The sequence below is a fragment of the Capsella rubella genome, unplaced genomic scaffold (assembly GCF_000375325.1).
Source record: "Capsella rubella cultivar Monte Gargano unplaced genomic scaffold, Caprub1_0 scaffold_2, whole genome shotgun sequence".
Taxonomy (NCBI): Eukaryota; Viridiplantae; Streptophyta; class Magnoliopsida; order Brassicales; family Brassicaceae; genus Capsella; species Capsella rubella.
This window is the reverse complement of record NW_006238922.1, coordinates 2872715-2884912: the sequence shown is the minus strand read 5'-3', so window position 1 is coordinate 2884912 and position 12198 is coordinate 2872715. Positions and strand designations below refer to the sequence as shown.

Here is a 12198-nt window from a genome sequence, read left to right as displayed (position 1 = left end):
AGTATATAGTTTCTGGTTAAATTTGGTTTAGATTTGGTTACATATATGTTTATGTTGTTGCAGTTTGATCTAAACCATACATGCGACGAGCATATCTTATCTGTCAAGTGTTACTACGATGAGGGTGAGATACAAGGACTTGTGACAAAAACCAACTTCAGGACTTCTGCATGCATGGGATATAATTAACAATGGTACTACATTGTTATATCATGACTTCACTAACCTGATCATGCCAAGTAATGTTGCTGCTTTGATCATGACTTCACTAGCTTGATAATGTACTTGCTTTAAAAGCGCTTGAATTTGTGCTACTTCACGAACATAACATAGCCTATGTGTCTTTGGGTTGTCATTGAGTTGTTTAAATCCCTTGAAATAAGTTTAAATGTGGGTTTATGCATCTAAATTTTGACCTATTGAAAATTGCTGGGTTGATCTAGCTAGAACTTTCCTCCATAATTTATGTTTCAAAAAATTGAGATAATTATTCTCCATTAAGGTTAAAATCTTTTAAAAAATAGCAAATTGAAGATGGTTACGCGAGGAAGATCATATATATAAAGACATAATTATTATTTATTAAAAAGATAGGGAATAGAGGGCATCATATACAATCTAGGGATTGACATTGACCTTCTACTTACATTACATAAACTTGAAACAACTTAATTATTAAAATTTGAACACAAGATTTCATAACGTTTTTGTCACATACACGACAATTATTGAAAATAGGGAAAAAGCACTATAAAAGATTACCACCCTCTTCAGCCAGATAGCAAGATGTACGTGGTATCTTATAGATATGGTTGTCGATCTAGGCAGTTTCCACTGCATTCATCGAGCCCTTGGAGCAGATTGTAGAACATGCGTTGGCACATTTTTCAACCGTTCCCTTCACGATTTCACTTGCATCTATTTATCGAAACAAAATTTGAACGGATCTTATATATTTACTCACCGATTATTAAAGAAAATATATGAAAATAATGTTACTGGTTTGCTTTACCGGAATTATGGAGAGATGTTAAAGCACCACACACAGAGGATACACACCCAACATTGCAGTATTCAATGGCATGATCATTACCTTGAGACAAATATGCAAAAGACATAGAAGAAAAAGGCTTGAGTTGTCTTGTAACAAATAACGTATATAATGAAAGCACAATATTAATCAATTTACCTGTTTTTTCGATAATGATGTATGGATTGTTGCTAGGACACCGGGAACTAGTAACAGTTATGCAGCCACAAAGGCTTGCACATTCTTCTTTGCCATGAATAGACTCATTACGAACACACTTAGAATAAAAGTTTTGCCTTCCATCTTCCGACTGATATGTTGTTTGATTACAAAAATGTATAGATATGTAGAGAGTTATAAGCTTGTATTGATGAAATGGTGATGAGACAAGGCTCCCTTAAATACTAGTTGGCCTAGAATTTGTAACCACAGACTTGTTTCTATACCCTTATCACATTCTCTATTACTATACACTCTGTACACACTGCGTGGACCGTACCCTACATCAGTGGCTATCTTCACCGCCGGGCAAACTAATTCAGAGACTAAGTCGAGTTTTTATCTTCTTCTTCTTATTTTATCTTATTGGTTAAACAGCAGGAAAAAACATAAGTCTGTCAAATTAATTTTTGCTACTTAGTATTTGAATTAGGAGACTTAATCATCACTATTATTATTCGAGCTAACCATCTATTAATTATATACTGTTTACAAAAATATTTAAATCTGTGTGCTTATATATTTTTTCTGTAAATTCACCAGCTATAAAAACATTTACGGTTTGCTTGATTCAGTGGAAGAATTACGAAGCGTATGTTATGTTATGTTTTGTTTTGTTACACCAACGTAACGTGTTTTTGTGTTTTTTTCTTTTTCTTTCTAACCAACTCTCTTGTGGTTGTAAGAGTTTCTATTTATGTATATAAAAAAACTTATATATACAAAACTCCAAGTGGTTTGTTACGATGATGGCAAAAATTAAATACAAAACTCCAAGGAGTTTGCTACAACGTGCATGTTTTAATTATGTTTCTTCTTTTATTTATTTTTAAACAACTCTCTTGTGGTTGTATGAGTTTCTAATTATAAGTTATAAACTAATCATTTCCTAGTTAATCATTTCGTAGTTACGTATATTTATATATACTAGACGACACTGATGGAAAATTAAAATGAGACAAAAATCTAAATAGTTTGTTATACGGTGTTTTTGAGCTGGATAAAAAAAATCTTGATTAAATCGGTTCGAAAGATAATTAAAGCAAACAAAAGTTTTTGGTGGACATGTTCGAAATATACGAAAGGAGTTCAGTACTGAATATCTTGGGATAAAATGACTTCAACGAAAACGGATGGGCGACTTGATTTTAGAGATCTAAATCAAATCAATATTAGCAAAGCAAGCATGGAGAATTTTGCAGTCCCCAATGGCATAAATATGATGATACATGCATGGTCTTCGATGGTTAAATTGGCAATGGTCCCGAAAAAGCTGACCCAAATCCGAACCCGACATTTCAGATTTGCACTTTTGGGTCCTAAACTCCTAAACCTAAAAATCCAAAACCGAACCCGAGAAAACACATACCTGCGATGAGCATATCTTTATCTGTCAAGTATTACTACGATGAGGGTGAGATACAAGGACTTCACTAGCTTGATAGTGTTGCTGTAATAAGTGCTTGAATTTGTACTACTCTCTTCTATGTGTGTCATTGAGTTGTTTAACTGTACCTAGCACAGTCGACATCATAATCTTCTCTGCTTTATCTACACCTACCTTATGATGTTGGCTCCATGGTTTATCACTTGCTCGATAACATCACTCCATTGAAATAAAATTCAAATTTCAGTGTGAGATACAAGTCTAACCACCAATCTGATGACAAGAGACAATGCAAAAGTATTTCATTTAACTTTAACAAAAAAAAAAAAAAAAGAATACTTTTAATTTAACTTTAACAAAAAAAGTAAATTAAAGAAGAGTATTTAATTTAACAACGTTATCCATAAGATACCGACATCATTTTCAGTGAGTTGGAGTAGGTACACCAACCACAGATATCATTACATATTCACTTTCTAGAATGTATCCTCCTCCATCTATAGTTATGTCTACATGCATCAAACCATATAAATGCAATTGTAACTGTAATAATAACACAAACACACACTCAAGTCTCAAAGCCCATCCTCTCCAGTCTCCTCCACCATGGCTAGCTTCCTCTCCTTCTTTCTCATCTCTTCTCTAACCCTAGCCGCCAACCTAGTTTCCACCACAGGAGAAACCCTCGAATCTGATTTCTTGCATAACAAGAAAGAGAAACTAACTCATTTCAGAGTATACTGGCACGACATCGTAAGCGGCCAAGACCCGACTTCGGTATCAATCATAAACCCTCCCAAGAACTACGTGAATGCAACATTTTTCGGTCTCATGCGAATGATTGATAACCCTTTAACGCTAGCTCCAGGACTAAGCTCCAAAATGGTGGGAAGGGCACAAGGGTTCTACGCAGCAACATCTAAAGAAGAGATAGGTTTGTTGATGGCTATGAATTTCGCGATTTTGGATGGGAAATACAATGGAAGCACGATCACAGTGTTTGGAAGAAACTTGGTGTTGGATAAGGTGAGGGAGATGCCAGTGATTGGAGGAAGTGGACTTTTCAGATTTGCTAGGGGTTATGTTGAAGCAAGAACGCATGAGTTTAATCTCAAGACAGGGAACGCTGTTGTAGAGTATAACTGTTATGTGTTGCATTACTGATTCTTGATTAGTTTTCTATTGTGGTGGTGGTGGTGGTGGTAAGAGATAATGCTTTACACTTTAATAATTTTACTAGTTGAGTGTAAGGTAGTGGCCACTTTAGGACATACGACCTCAGACATGTCATTTATCACAAAACCATATAAGCTCAATCGAAACCAAACATCCCAAAACCACAGAAGCCCCAAATTTAATCTAAATAAAACAATACAATTAAACATAAAAAGTGTAAATATATTTCTTGGGAGATTTTTAAAAATATACCTACAAACTTTTTTTAATAAAATGTTCAAGTAACTTAAGCTAAAATCTTTTTTTTTTAAATGTTCTCAAGTATCTTTTTTAAATAGATAAACTCTTTATTTTTTTTTTGTTAATATTTCGTAAAACTAATTAATTGAAATGTTTTGTTGTTCTTATCTAATTTTTAATTATTATTTTAGGACGAAAAATTTATTTAATTTTTTCAATACATAAGGTATATTTTAAATACTTAAAATATCAAATTTCTTATAAGATTTAAGGTATACAATCAAATCAATATTTTTACTAATGACTAGCTACTACATATATGTATTTGATATTAGTAAGTGAAGACTATATATTATCACTTCTTTGATATTGATGATGACAACTAGTATCACGTTAGGAGTGTGACTCTTATCACAAGCTAAACGCTACGTCTCTTTTTTTTTTTTTTTGTTAAAAGGCTTTCAATTAAAATGCATAAAAGGAAATAGAAGGATATGATGTTGAGATCATATAGTTTTTGAAAAGATAGAACTAGTGAAAAATTAATTCTCTAAGACATTTTCCTATACATTCTCATTTTGCAATGAACCTGAACGAGGGGGAGTAAATGGGACAGTTACCATTGGAGAAGAAGGCAATATTACTTCAGTATTTATGGGCGGATCTAGAAAATTTATTTATTGGAGGCAAAAATATAGTAAAAAAACTATCAAATACTAAATTATAAAAAAACATAAAATTATCATATAAAGACTTTAAAACATCGACGCTCATTTAACAATTGAAACATTTTTATCATATTTTTTATTTGTGACAAATTTAAATAATTAAAAACAAAATAACATGTTATTAATTAAAATTTTTGAATTTATAGACTTATATTTTAAAATTTATGAATTTTATATTTATTCAATTATGTAGCAAAATTCCATAAAAACTTAACCATAGAATTTAAAATATAAACAATTATCACTGTAAAAACTAATATAGTCATATATAACATAAAAAGCTATATAATGTTTTCCGGGAAACATAGTTGTAAGCTTGAACGATTCAATAAAATTAACTGACTAAAAAATAATACTTATATTATAGAAACAATTGTAAAAAAGCTGGAAAATAAACTCACCAATTGATAGTTGTTGATTTGTTGTCACACAAAGAAACCAAATGACTAAAAAATAAGTGAATAACAAAAAATTAGGTCTAAGGTAATATTTAATTTATATATTAATATTTTTTTTGGTACATGGGTTGATATTGGGCTTTCCAAGAAAAAGAAAAAAAAATAGTTTTTTTTATTATTTTGGTGGGGACAGATTTTGTTTTTTAATATTATTTAATAATTTTTTAATGATTTTTTTTTTTTGCTGGTGGCAGTTGCCCCCACCTCCTTGGCTGTGGGTCCGCTCCTGAGTGTGGTTGCATAAGGCAGTTGTGAAGGTAGTCGCTTCAGTTGTAGTAGTAGTATGCCCAGCCACAACGGTTGGTGAGTGTATGTAGGTTGTAGTCTCCACTAGTGCAGCTTCAACTGAGAGAGGAGGAAAGACATAAGTGCAGGCTGAAACAGAACCAGCATCTAGAGATGCACAATCAACAAGAGTTTCTTGTGCAACAGTGGGAGTTGTAGTGAGGTTTTGGCTGCCTCAACACGGGTTGTTTGGGAACTAGTATAACCCTCAAAGTTGGTTGATTCGGATTAAACTTGGAACATACAAGCATCCAAGCGGGTAACACCCAATTTTAATTTCTCCGAGATCCACTTCTCTATAGTAACCATTTTCTCCAGTGATGTAAGCTACATGACGAGTGGGATTATACATATCATTATTTGTATCATAAACTACCACAACTCTATTCGCTTCGTCAATGAGGAAACTTGCACCATTATCAAACAAAAAAACCAGTGCGTGGTTGCATATTAACCTCTAAGAACTTACTCCATGACACCGTGTTAGGCTCAATTTTAGTCGTAATCCAAATATGTGTCGCAAGGTCGCCGTGCCATTCCTGATGTAACACAGCAAGTTGCTCTTCTTTATGAACAGATAGAAATCATTGCAGTTACTTTCAAACGGAAAAGGCAAACGCGGTCCAAATTTCTCCGTTGTAAAATTAAAACCGAGTAAGAAATCGGGGACGTTGTCCGATGAATCTTTATCTGAAGCAAACCAGTAGGTGTTTCCTTTCAATGACACGCCATGGTGATTATACAATATACGCCAGTCTGGAGTGACATCAAGAACCCTCCACAAATTTGTGTTGAATTCATAAATTTCAGGTTCCTCCAAAAGAAAATGAGCAAACCGCAAGATTTTATAGGCACGGGTTGGTTTTCTCTTGTCGTATCCGAGAGCATTTTCATACCATATCTTCTCGTGATCAGCACATCTTGGTTCGACATAAATCCACCGCGTTTGTCCGAAATACGGATTCCAGACAACGAGTTTAGTGTAATCTTTTGTGTTACATAGCAATAAACCCTCGCAGTGAAAAACTCGAAATGTATAACCGACTTCATCTGAACCATAGAGGCTAATAATTTTACCTCTAGGCTTTAATAGTGGATCAGAATTGTTGAGAATTCCATTGAGATTGACGTTTGTTAAATAAACCCTACAGTTTAGTAACATGATCGCCACAAAGTCACTTTCCTTTGTAGTAGCTTGAGCAATGTGCTTCTTGGCAAACCTCCGATCTTTGGATAAATTGTACCACCTTTTACAAGTAGTTCGCATTAACGTGAGGGTTGTCAATGGAAGCCTAGAAAGAATCTCTTCTACCAAGTCTTCTGGAAGATTAGGCATCTTCTTCATTGTTATTCTCAAGAATAAACAAGAAATGATTGATGAAATAGATTTTAGGTATGCAAGAAGATTAGGCACAAATTTTAGATATGCATGTATGCAAGTATGTTTATATACTAGAATCAGACCTTCGCTACCAAAATAGGTACTCTCCTACTTTTTTTTTTTTGGTAAATAAATAGGTACTCTCCTACCAGAATAACACCTCATATTTTTATGTTATAATTATAAGAATTTATAATTATAAATGAAAATTCCTTATTAATATTGATTTTTATGCCAAATATATTAGAGATATAATTATTAATATATTAAGATTCAACTATTATGACTAAAAGTCTAAAACTATTAGTATAATTAACAAATCCTGGTGTTTATCGGAAAAAATTAAACCACATTAACAAATCTAGATTAATATAATTAAGGTGAATAATCTAAAAATGCATGCCATAATGTGTATTATGTAGATTTGTCTTAACCATAGTCCCAACAATATTAACCTTTATTTCAATTGTGTAAATATCATTTCATATGTACAAAGAGCCTACATCTCATGAACAGAACTGAGGATTGTTCTATATATACTCAACTCCATATTTCTCTGTCTGAAATATGGAATCCATTGTTATCCTTGTCTGAACTTAGTCTCCACTTCTCAAGACTACAATCCGACAAATTGTAATAACATCCATGAATCTTGACTTCACCTCTCTTTACTCTATCTCTTATCCATGGGTAAGTTATCAAATTCATTACAGAATCCTTTATAGATTCCTGAAACACAAACACAACATATCAGGTTCAATGTACAAGAGACCTAAAAATAAACGAGAAGATTTATTGAATTTGTTACCTTCTCACAGTTTCTGCATTGTTCATCAAAGCTTAAGTGTGATGAAGCTAATTGTGTTCTTAACTTAGCGGCTTTGCCATTCATAACCCATCTCTCTACCAAACTACATACACAAGAGTAGTTTCAACAATCAAGAACAAATTAAAGAGTTGGTGAATTTGTTTAAAAACCTTGTTAATATGTCTCTCTACCTAGAGTGTTGCTCTTGGTGATTTTGATGACTCATAAGCGCTGCGATTCCTCCACAATTGCTATGACCCATTACAATAATGTTCTCAACCTATATAGAAACAAGAATCAGCTATATATTCTTTTCTTTTGCTGCAATGTTCACTTTTTATAATGTATAAGCTTACCAGAAGAGTAGTAATTGCAAACTCTAGAGCAGAGTTCGTCTCTGTTGGCCCGTTCTATTACAATTAGAGGAAAAAACCAAAAGGGTTGATAAAATCTTTCTTGATAGAAATGATATGAGTACAAAAGGAGTAAGCGCGAAAAAGCACCTCAACCGGGGTAACGAGGTTAGCTACATTTCGTATCGTAAAAGCTTCACCAGGTTGAAATCCTAGTACATAAGATGGACACACCCTTGAATCTGCACAGCCTATCACCATAACCTGTTTCTTTTCCTTGTCAGTTTGGTGTAAATTATGATAATTTCTTTACCAATTAGACACATAAATCGCAACTTTGGAGTCGATTAAAGTTTGAAGAAAGAGTTAGAATAAGTTTGATGATGCTCACCTTTGGTGATTGAGCTATGGCCAAAGCTTGAAACTTCTCTATCTCTGGTCTGATGTTTAGATTTCATCCATCAATTCAAACCGAGTCAGACAAGAAAAACAGAGCAAAAAGCAGAGTATTTTTTTTGGTTAATAAAAAAATAATCAAGAACATGAGTTTCTCGCTTACAGATACTTTTGTCTCTTGAATCTCAGAAACCTCTGTCTCATCTCACCCAAAAAATCATAACTTGTCTCTATTTCTCTGTTTGGTTGCATAAAATCTTCTCTAATTCCCAATTCTTGAACCATGTTAGTCCTCCTACAATACAAAAACAGAGTAATCTCTGTTTTTTTTAATTCTTTGTATTCACATAGTTCGTATTCTAGCTTTAAGATCAAACTTTTATCTTATCACCTGGGTAATAATCTTATTGCTTTTGCTTCACCAAGCTGAAACCGATCCGATCCTGTTTGCTGCAACTAATCATCAAGTAAAATGAAATTGAATAAAAACAAGATTCGAAAAAGTTATGTGATCAAGAAAGTGAAGATCAAGGTGTGTGTCGTGTGACTTTACTTTGTGTAAGCAACCATTTTGATGAACTGATGTTGCAGAGACTAAGCGACGAGCTCTTCCACCTGAAAACAATAAAACCGATATAAAAAAGTTAAGCTGGAACTGTATGATCAGATTTTTGGACCTTAATAAGACTCTTCTCACCTAGTGCTAACGCCATTTTTGTGGAACAGTCTGTTTTCTTGGTCTTTGATCTTTACTATTATAGTATCTTTTAGATTATTTGGTTGTGTAATATTCTATATCAATAGTGGAAAAAAATGATTCCTCTTTTGGATTAGGAATATAACAGTTTGTATATAAATGAAGAGTATGACAAAAATAAATCAATGTTTTTATATAAAATCAAAAGAAGAGAAATGAGGTGGCAAAAGCTTATCCAGAGAAGAAGAAAAGTTACGCAAAGGATACGTCTCATTTGGCTGGTCACAAGTCATATCCACTTGTCAATATAATCCGATTCCAATCACATTTGTTTGAGGAAAAATAATAAAACATTTTATTTTGAGCCCATTAATTCCAGATGGATCATTTAGAAGATGATTTGAAAATCCTTCATAAACATTAATTTAATGTAAAAAAATAAAAACTCAATTTAATTATAGTTAAATCCATCAAAAAATCTCAGATAAAATTTTACATGAATATAACTATAAATGATTGAGTTTGTATTGAATATGGCTCAATAGGTAACGAGTATACTTAAATATGTCAAAGGTTAAAGATTTGATTTTTGGGTTTTATAGTTTTAAAAAAAAAAATTATTAAACTCCAAGCATTGTGGAAGCTCCCTTAGTCTAGTGGTTGACGAAAGGTTGTTTAAATCTTCTACATCAAGAGGTCTGGGGTTCGACGTTCAAGTAATGCGATTTATTTAATTTGCAGATTAAAGAAATAAGTCTACAAGAGATCTATAACATTGCACAATTAGAGCCGTTTGCCGTGATTCTACGCATAGAGAAAGAGATGTCGTCAGGAAATGGTGTAATCTGTGGTGAATCTAAAAGGGTCGGACATAATTGTCGGTAGTAGAATCGTCATTGTAACAATTCTCATAATTTGCAATAAATAATAAATCAAGAGTTAAAAAAAAAAAAAACTCCAGGCACCAAAACAACTAGTTTTACAAAGCAAATTGCCACTTCGTCATGTTGAGTCAGCAGTTGTAATGGTTAACTAACATCTGACAACTCTCAATTATGCACAAAATCGAGAGTTGTGGTATTAAAATTAAATTTTCAAAATATTTAGGTAAAAATTAGCACTAATCATACAACTAGATCCAATTTACCGATTGTTGTGATCGAAAGAAAAAAAAACCCTTTTCCCTACCTTAGCCAAGTTATTTAACTAAAAACCCTAAGACCATTTATTTTTTTAAGTAGTTTCAACATTCTCACTATTGTAGTTTTAATATTCAAGAAATAAGCACCAAGATATCATTAACAATATATACACCATTGACACCATAAAAGATCGTTTAGAACGAAAGATAGAAGCTTTACAACAAGGATTTATCGATCCAAACAACGACACGAAGTGGAATGGTGATATCAAGCTAACTGCCAAGATAATTCTAATAACCACTTTATTATGCTTATGAAGATTGAGAGTTAGGACCAAGTCATCATGACCAAATACGTTTTCAAGCTCCGAAACGGTGACCCTAAATAGGCTGTTGCGGGATGGCTTCTTGGAAGAAACATCTCGAGGCCGAATCTTTGTGTGATCATATGTTAGTATGAGAAATATTTGATAAAGATTTTGGTTTACGTACCGTTATAGAATATTTGATGAGTATATGTTAGTATGAGAAACATGGTTTATATTGTACATTATGATTATATGATATGTTGAGTATTACGTGAAACGGTAATGTGTAATGGAGATGATCAAAAGAAACGAAATAGTGTCGCCATGTTTGCTGCAATATTGTCGCTAGCCAAAACCATAAAGTTTATTGTAACGCCCGTGTCTGGAAATCCGGGTGGTGTCGATCGACACTGTGGTTGGGTGTCGATCGACACTAGTAATTTTGGTTTGACGGTTTAAGTTTTAAATCGTCGGTTCAATTGAGGTTGTGGTTAGGGTTTAACCCTAGGTCACGTTTAAAAGAGTAGAGGTCGTGTTTTGTTGGGAGGTGGCCGCTCTTATTCTTTTAAAAGGTTTCTAAGTTCTTTAGAGAGGTTTTGTGAGGTTTGAGAAGTGTTTTGAGGCTTGTTCTTGGTGTTTCTGTACTTGGGAAGAGAGATCTCGTAGCTGTGGTGTTAGGAGAGTCCTTGGTTGCTGTTGTTGTGATCTGTTCGTTCTTGTTTTCTGTCCTTTGGAAAGGTGAGTGCATGACTAGGCTGATCTAAGCAGTTTTGATACATATTTTGAGTGCTCCTTCTGATTGATCTTTGATTTCTGTGTTTGTATGCTTGTCTATGTGATATGGTGTCTTGGTACGAGTCTGAGAAGGAGATAGATCAGGCCTGGAGTCCTGCAGTTGGTGGATTCGTCGATGAGAAGCGGCTGGAGCGATGTTAGGGTTTCGGTGTCGCTCGACACCAAGGGAGGGTGTCGATCGACACCAACTTTCTTTCTCGCAAGGATGGTCGCGAGTGTCGAGCGACACCAGCGGATGGTGTCGATCGACACTGCTCGTCAGAACGGGTCATGTTGTGTTGTTTTGCGTTGTATTGGTGGTTGTTTGAGTTATACTTGAATGTGTTCATTTCTGCTTGTGTGTATAGCCAGTGGTGGGATGATTGTCTCACTAAGTATTTATGAAATACTTATGCATCTCTTTCTTTGATGCAGGTAAAAGCAAAGTGTGATCCGTGGAATCATGGCAAGGAGAGGAGGATGATCTAGGCACTCATTGGTGTTTTAGGTTATTGTTGGATTTATTAGGGTTTTAGAATGGAATTTAGAAACATGTTAGGATGATCATGTTTTGGAATAATGTTTGGTTGAACTTGTTGGTTTAATGGAATTGTTTTATTGGATTTTTGGTTAAGTTTTCCGCTGGTTACTATTGTTTGGTTTAATTGATTTAAATTATTATGTCGGTTTAGCTGGTTCGAATTAATTGGGTTAGTCCGGTTTGCATGTTTAAAAAAAAAAAATGGGATGGGTTCTTTCATTTATTAATGAATTAATGAATAAAATTATACCAAGATTCTTCTTTAATCATATTTTC

The 12198-nt window shown here is 33.7% G+C and overlaps 3 protein-coding genes and 1 long non-coding RNA gene across 5 annotated transcripts; 1 reads left to right on the top strand and 3 right to left on the bottom strand.

Annotated features, from left to right (window-relative positions):
• Nucleotides 1–642: 642 nt before the first annotated feature.
• Nucleotides 643–2738, bottom strand: LOC17895816. The gene is made up of 4 exons (XR_002835208.1): nt 2619–2738; nt 1190–1340; nt 1013–1093; nt 643–918 (listed from the first exon to the last, which is right to left on the bottom strand). It is a non-coding gene; the product is annotated as an uncharacterized LOC17895816 (long non-coding RNA).
• Nucleotides 2739–3174: 436 nt separating this feature from the next.
• LOC17895258 (dirigent protein 19) lies at nt 3175–3875 on the top strand. Its single transcript, XM_006301926.2, has one exon. The coding sequence runs from the start codon at nt 3243–3245 to the stop codon at nt 3798–3800; it is 558 nt and encodes a 185-aa protein (XP_006301988.1). The 5' UTR covers nt 3175–3242; the 3' UTR covers nt 3801–3875.
• A 2067-nt stretch (nt 3876–5942) lies between these two features.
• LOC17895858 (putative F-box protein At3g17620) lies at nt 5943–6790 on the bottom strand. The gene is made up of 2 exons (XM_023787523.1): nt 6175–6790; nt 5943–6088 (listed from the first exon to the last, which is right to left on the bottom strand). Exons 1-2 carry the CDS (start codon nt 6788–6790, stop codon nt 5943–5945), a joined length of 762 nt encoding a protein of 253 aa, XP_023643291.1.
• Nucleotides 6791–7340: 550 nt separating this feature from the next.
• On the bottom strand, nt 7341–9279 carry LOC17895565 (beta carbonic anhydrase 6, mitochondrial). 2 transcript variants are annotated; one of them, XM_006302570.2, is made up of 10 exons: nt 9159–9279; nt 9015–9076; nt 8853–8917; nt 8625–8756; nt 8457–8505; nt 8216–8329; nt 8069–8122; nt 7904–7992; nt 7713–7815; nt 7341–7633 (listed from the first exon to the last, which is right to left on the bottom strand). In XM_006302570.2, the coding sequence occupies exons 1-10, from the start codon at nt 9172–9174 to the stop codon at nt 7445–7447; spliced, it is 873 nt and encodes a 290-aa protein (XP_006302632.1). In that variant the 5' UTR covers nt 9175–9279; the 3' UTR covers nt 7341–7444. The 2 variants fall into 2 exon arrangements, with proteins under 2 accessions (XP_006302632.1, XP_023643603.1); XM_023787835.1 differs by having other exon boundaries at nt 8853–8911.
• Nucleotides 9280–12198: the final 2919 nt, after the last annotated feature.

Excerpts from the sequence above, each read along its gene's own strand:
- LOC17895258 (XM_006301926.2), top strand. The coding sequence starts at position 3,243 with ATGGCTAGCTTCCTCTCCTTCTTTCTCATCTCTTCTCTAACCCTAGCC.
- LOC17895858 (XM_023787523.1), bottom strand. The coding sequence starts at position 6,790 with ATGCGAACTACTTGTAAAAGGTGGTACAATTTATCCAAAGATCGGAGG. Across the intron at positions 6,089-6,174 it reads CGTCCCCGATTTCTTACTCG|AAGAGCAACTTGCTGTGTTA; the intron begins GTTTTAATTTTA and ends CTGTTCATAAAG.
- LOC17895565 (XM_006302570.2), bottom strand. Across the intron at positions 8,506-8,624 it reads TTCAAGAGACAAAAGTATCT|ACCAGAGATAGAGAAGTTTC; the intron begins GTAAGCGAGAAA and ends TCTAAACATCAG. Across the intron at positions 8,330-8,456 it reads CCATAGCTCAATCACCAAAG|GTTATGGTGATAGGCTGTGC; the intron begins GTGAGCATCATC and ends GAAAAGAAACAG.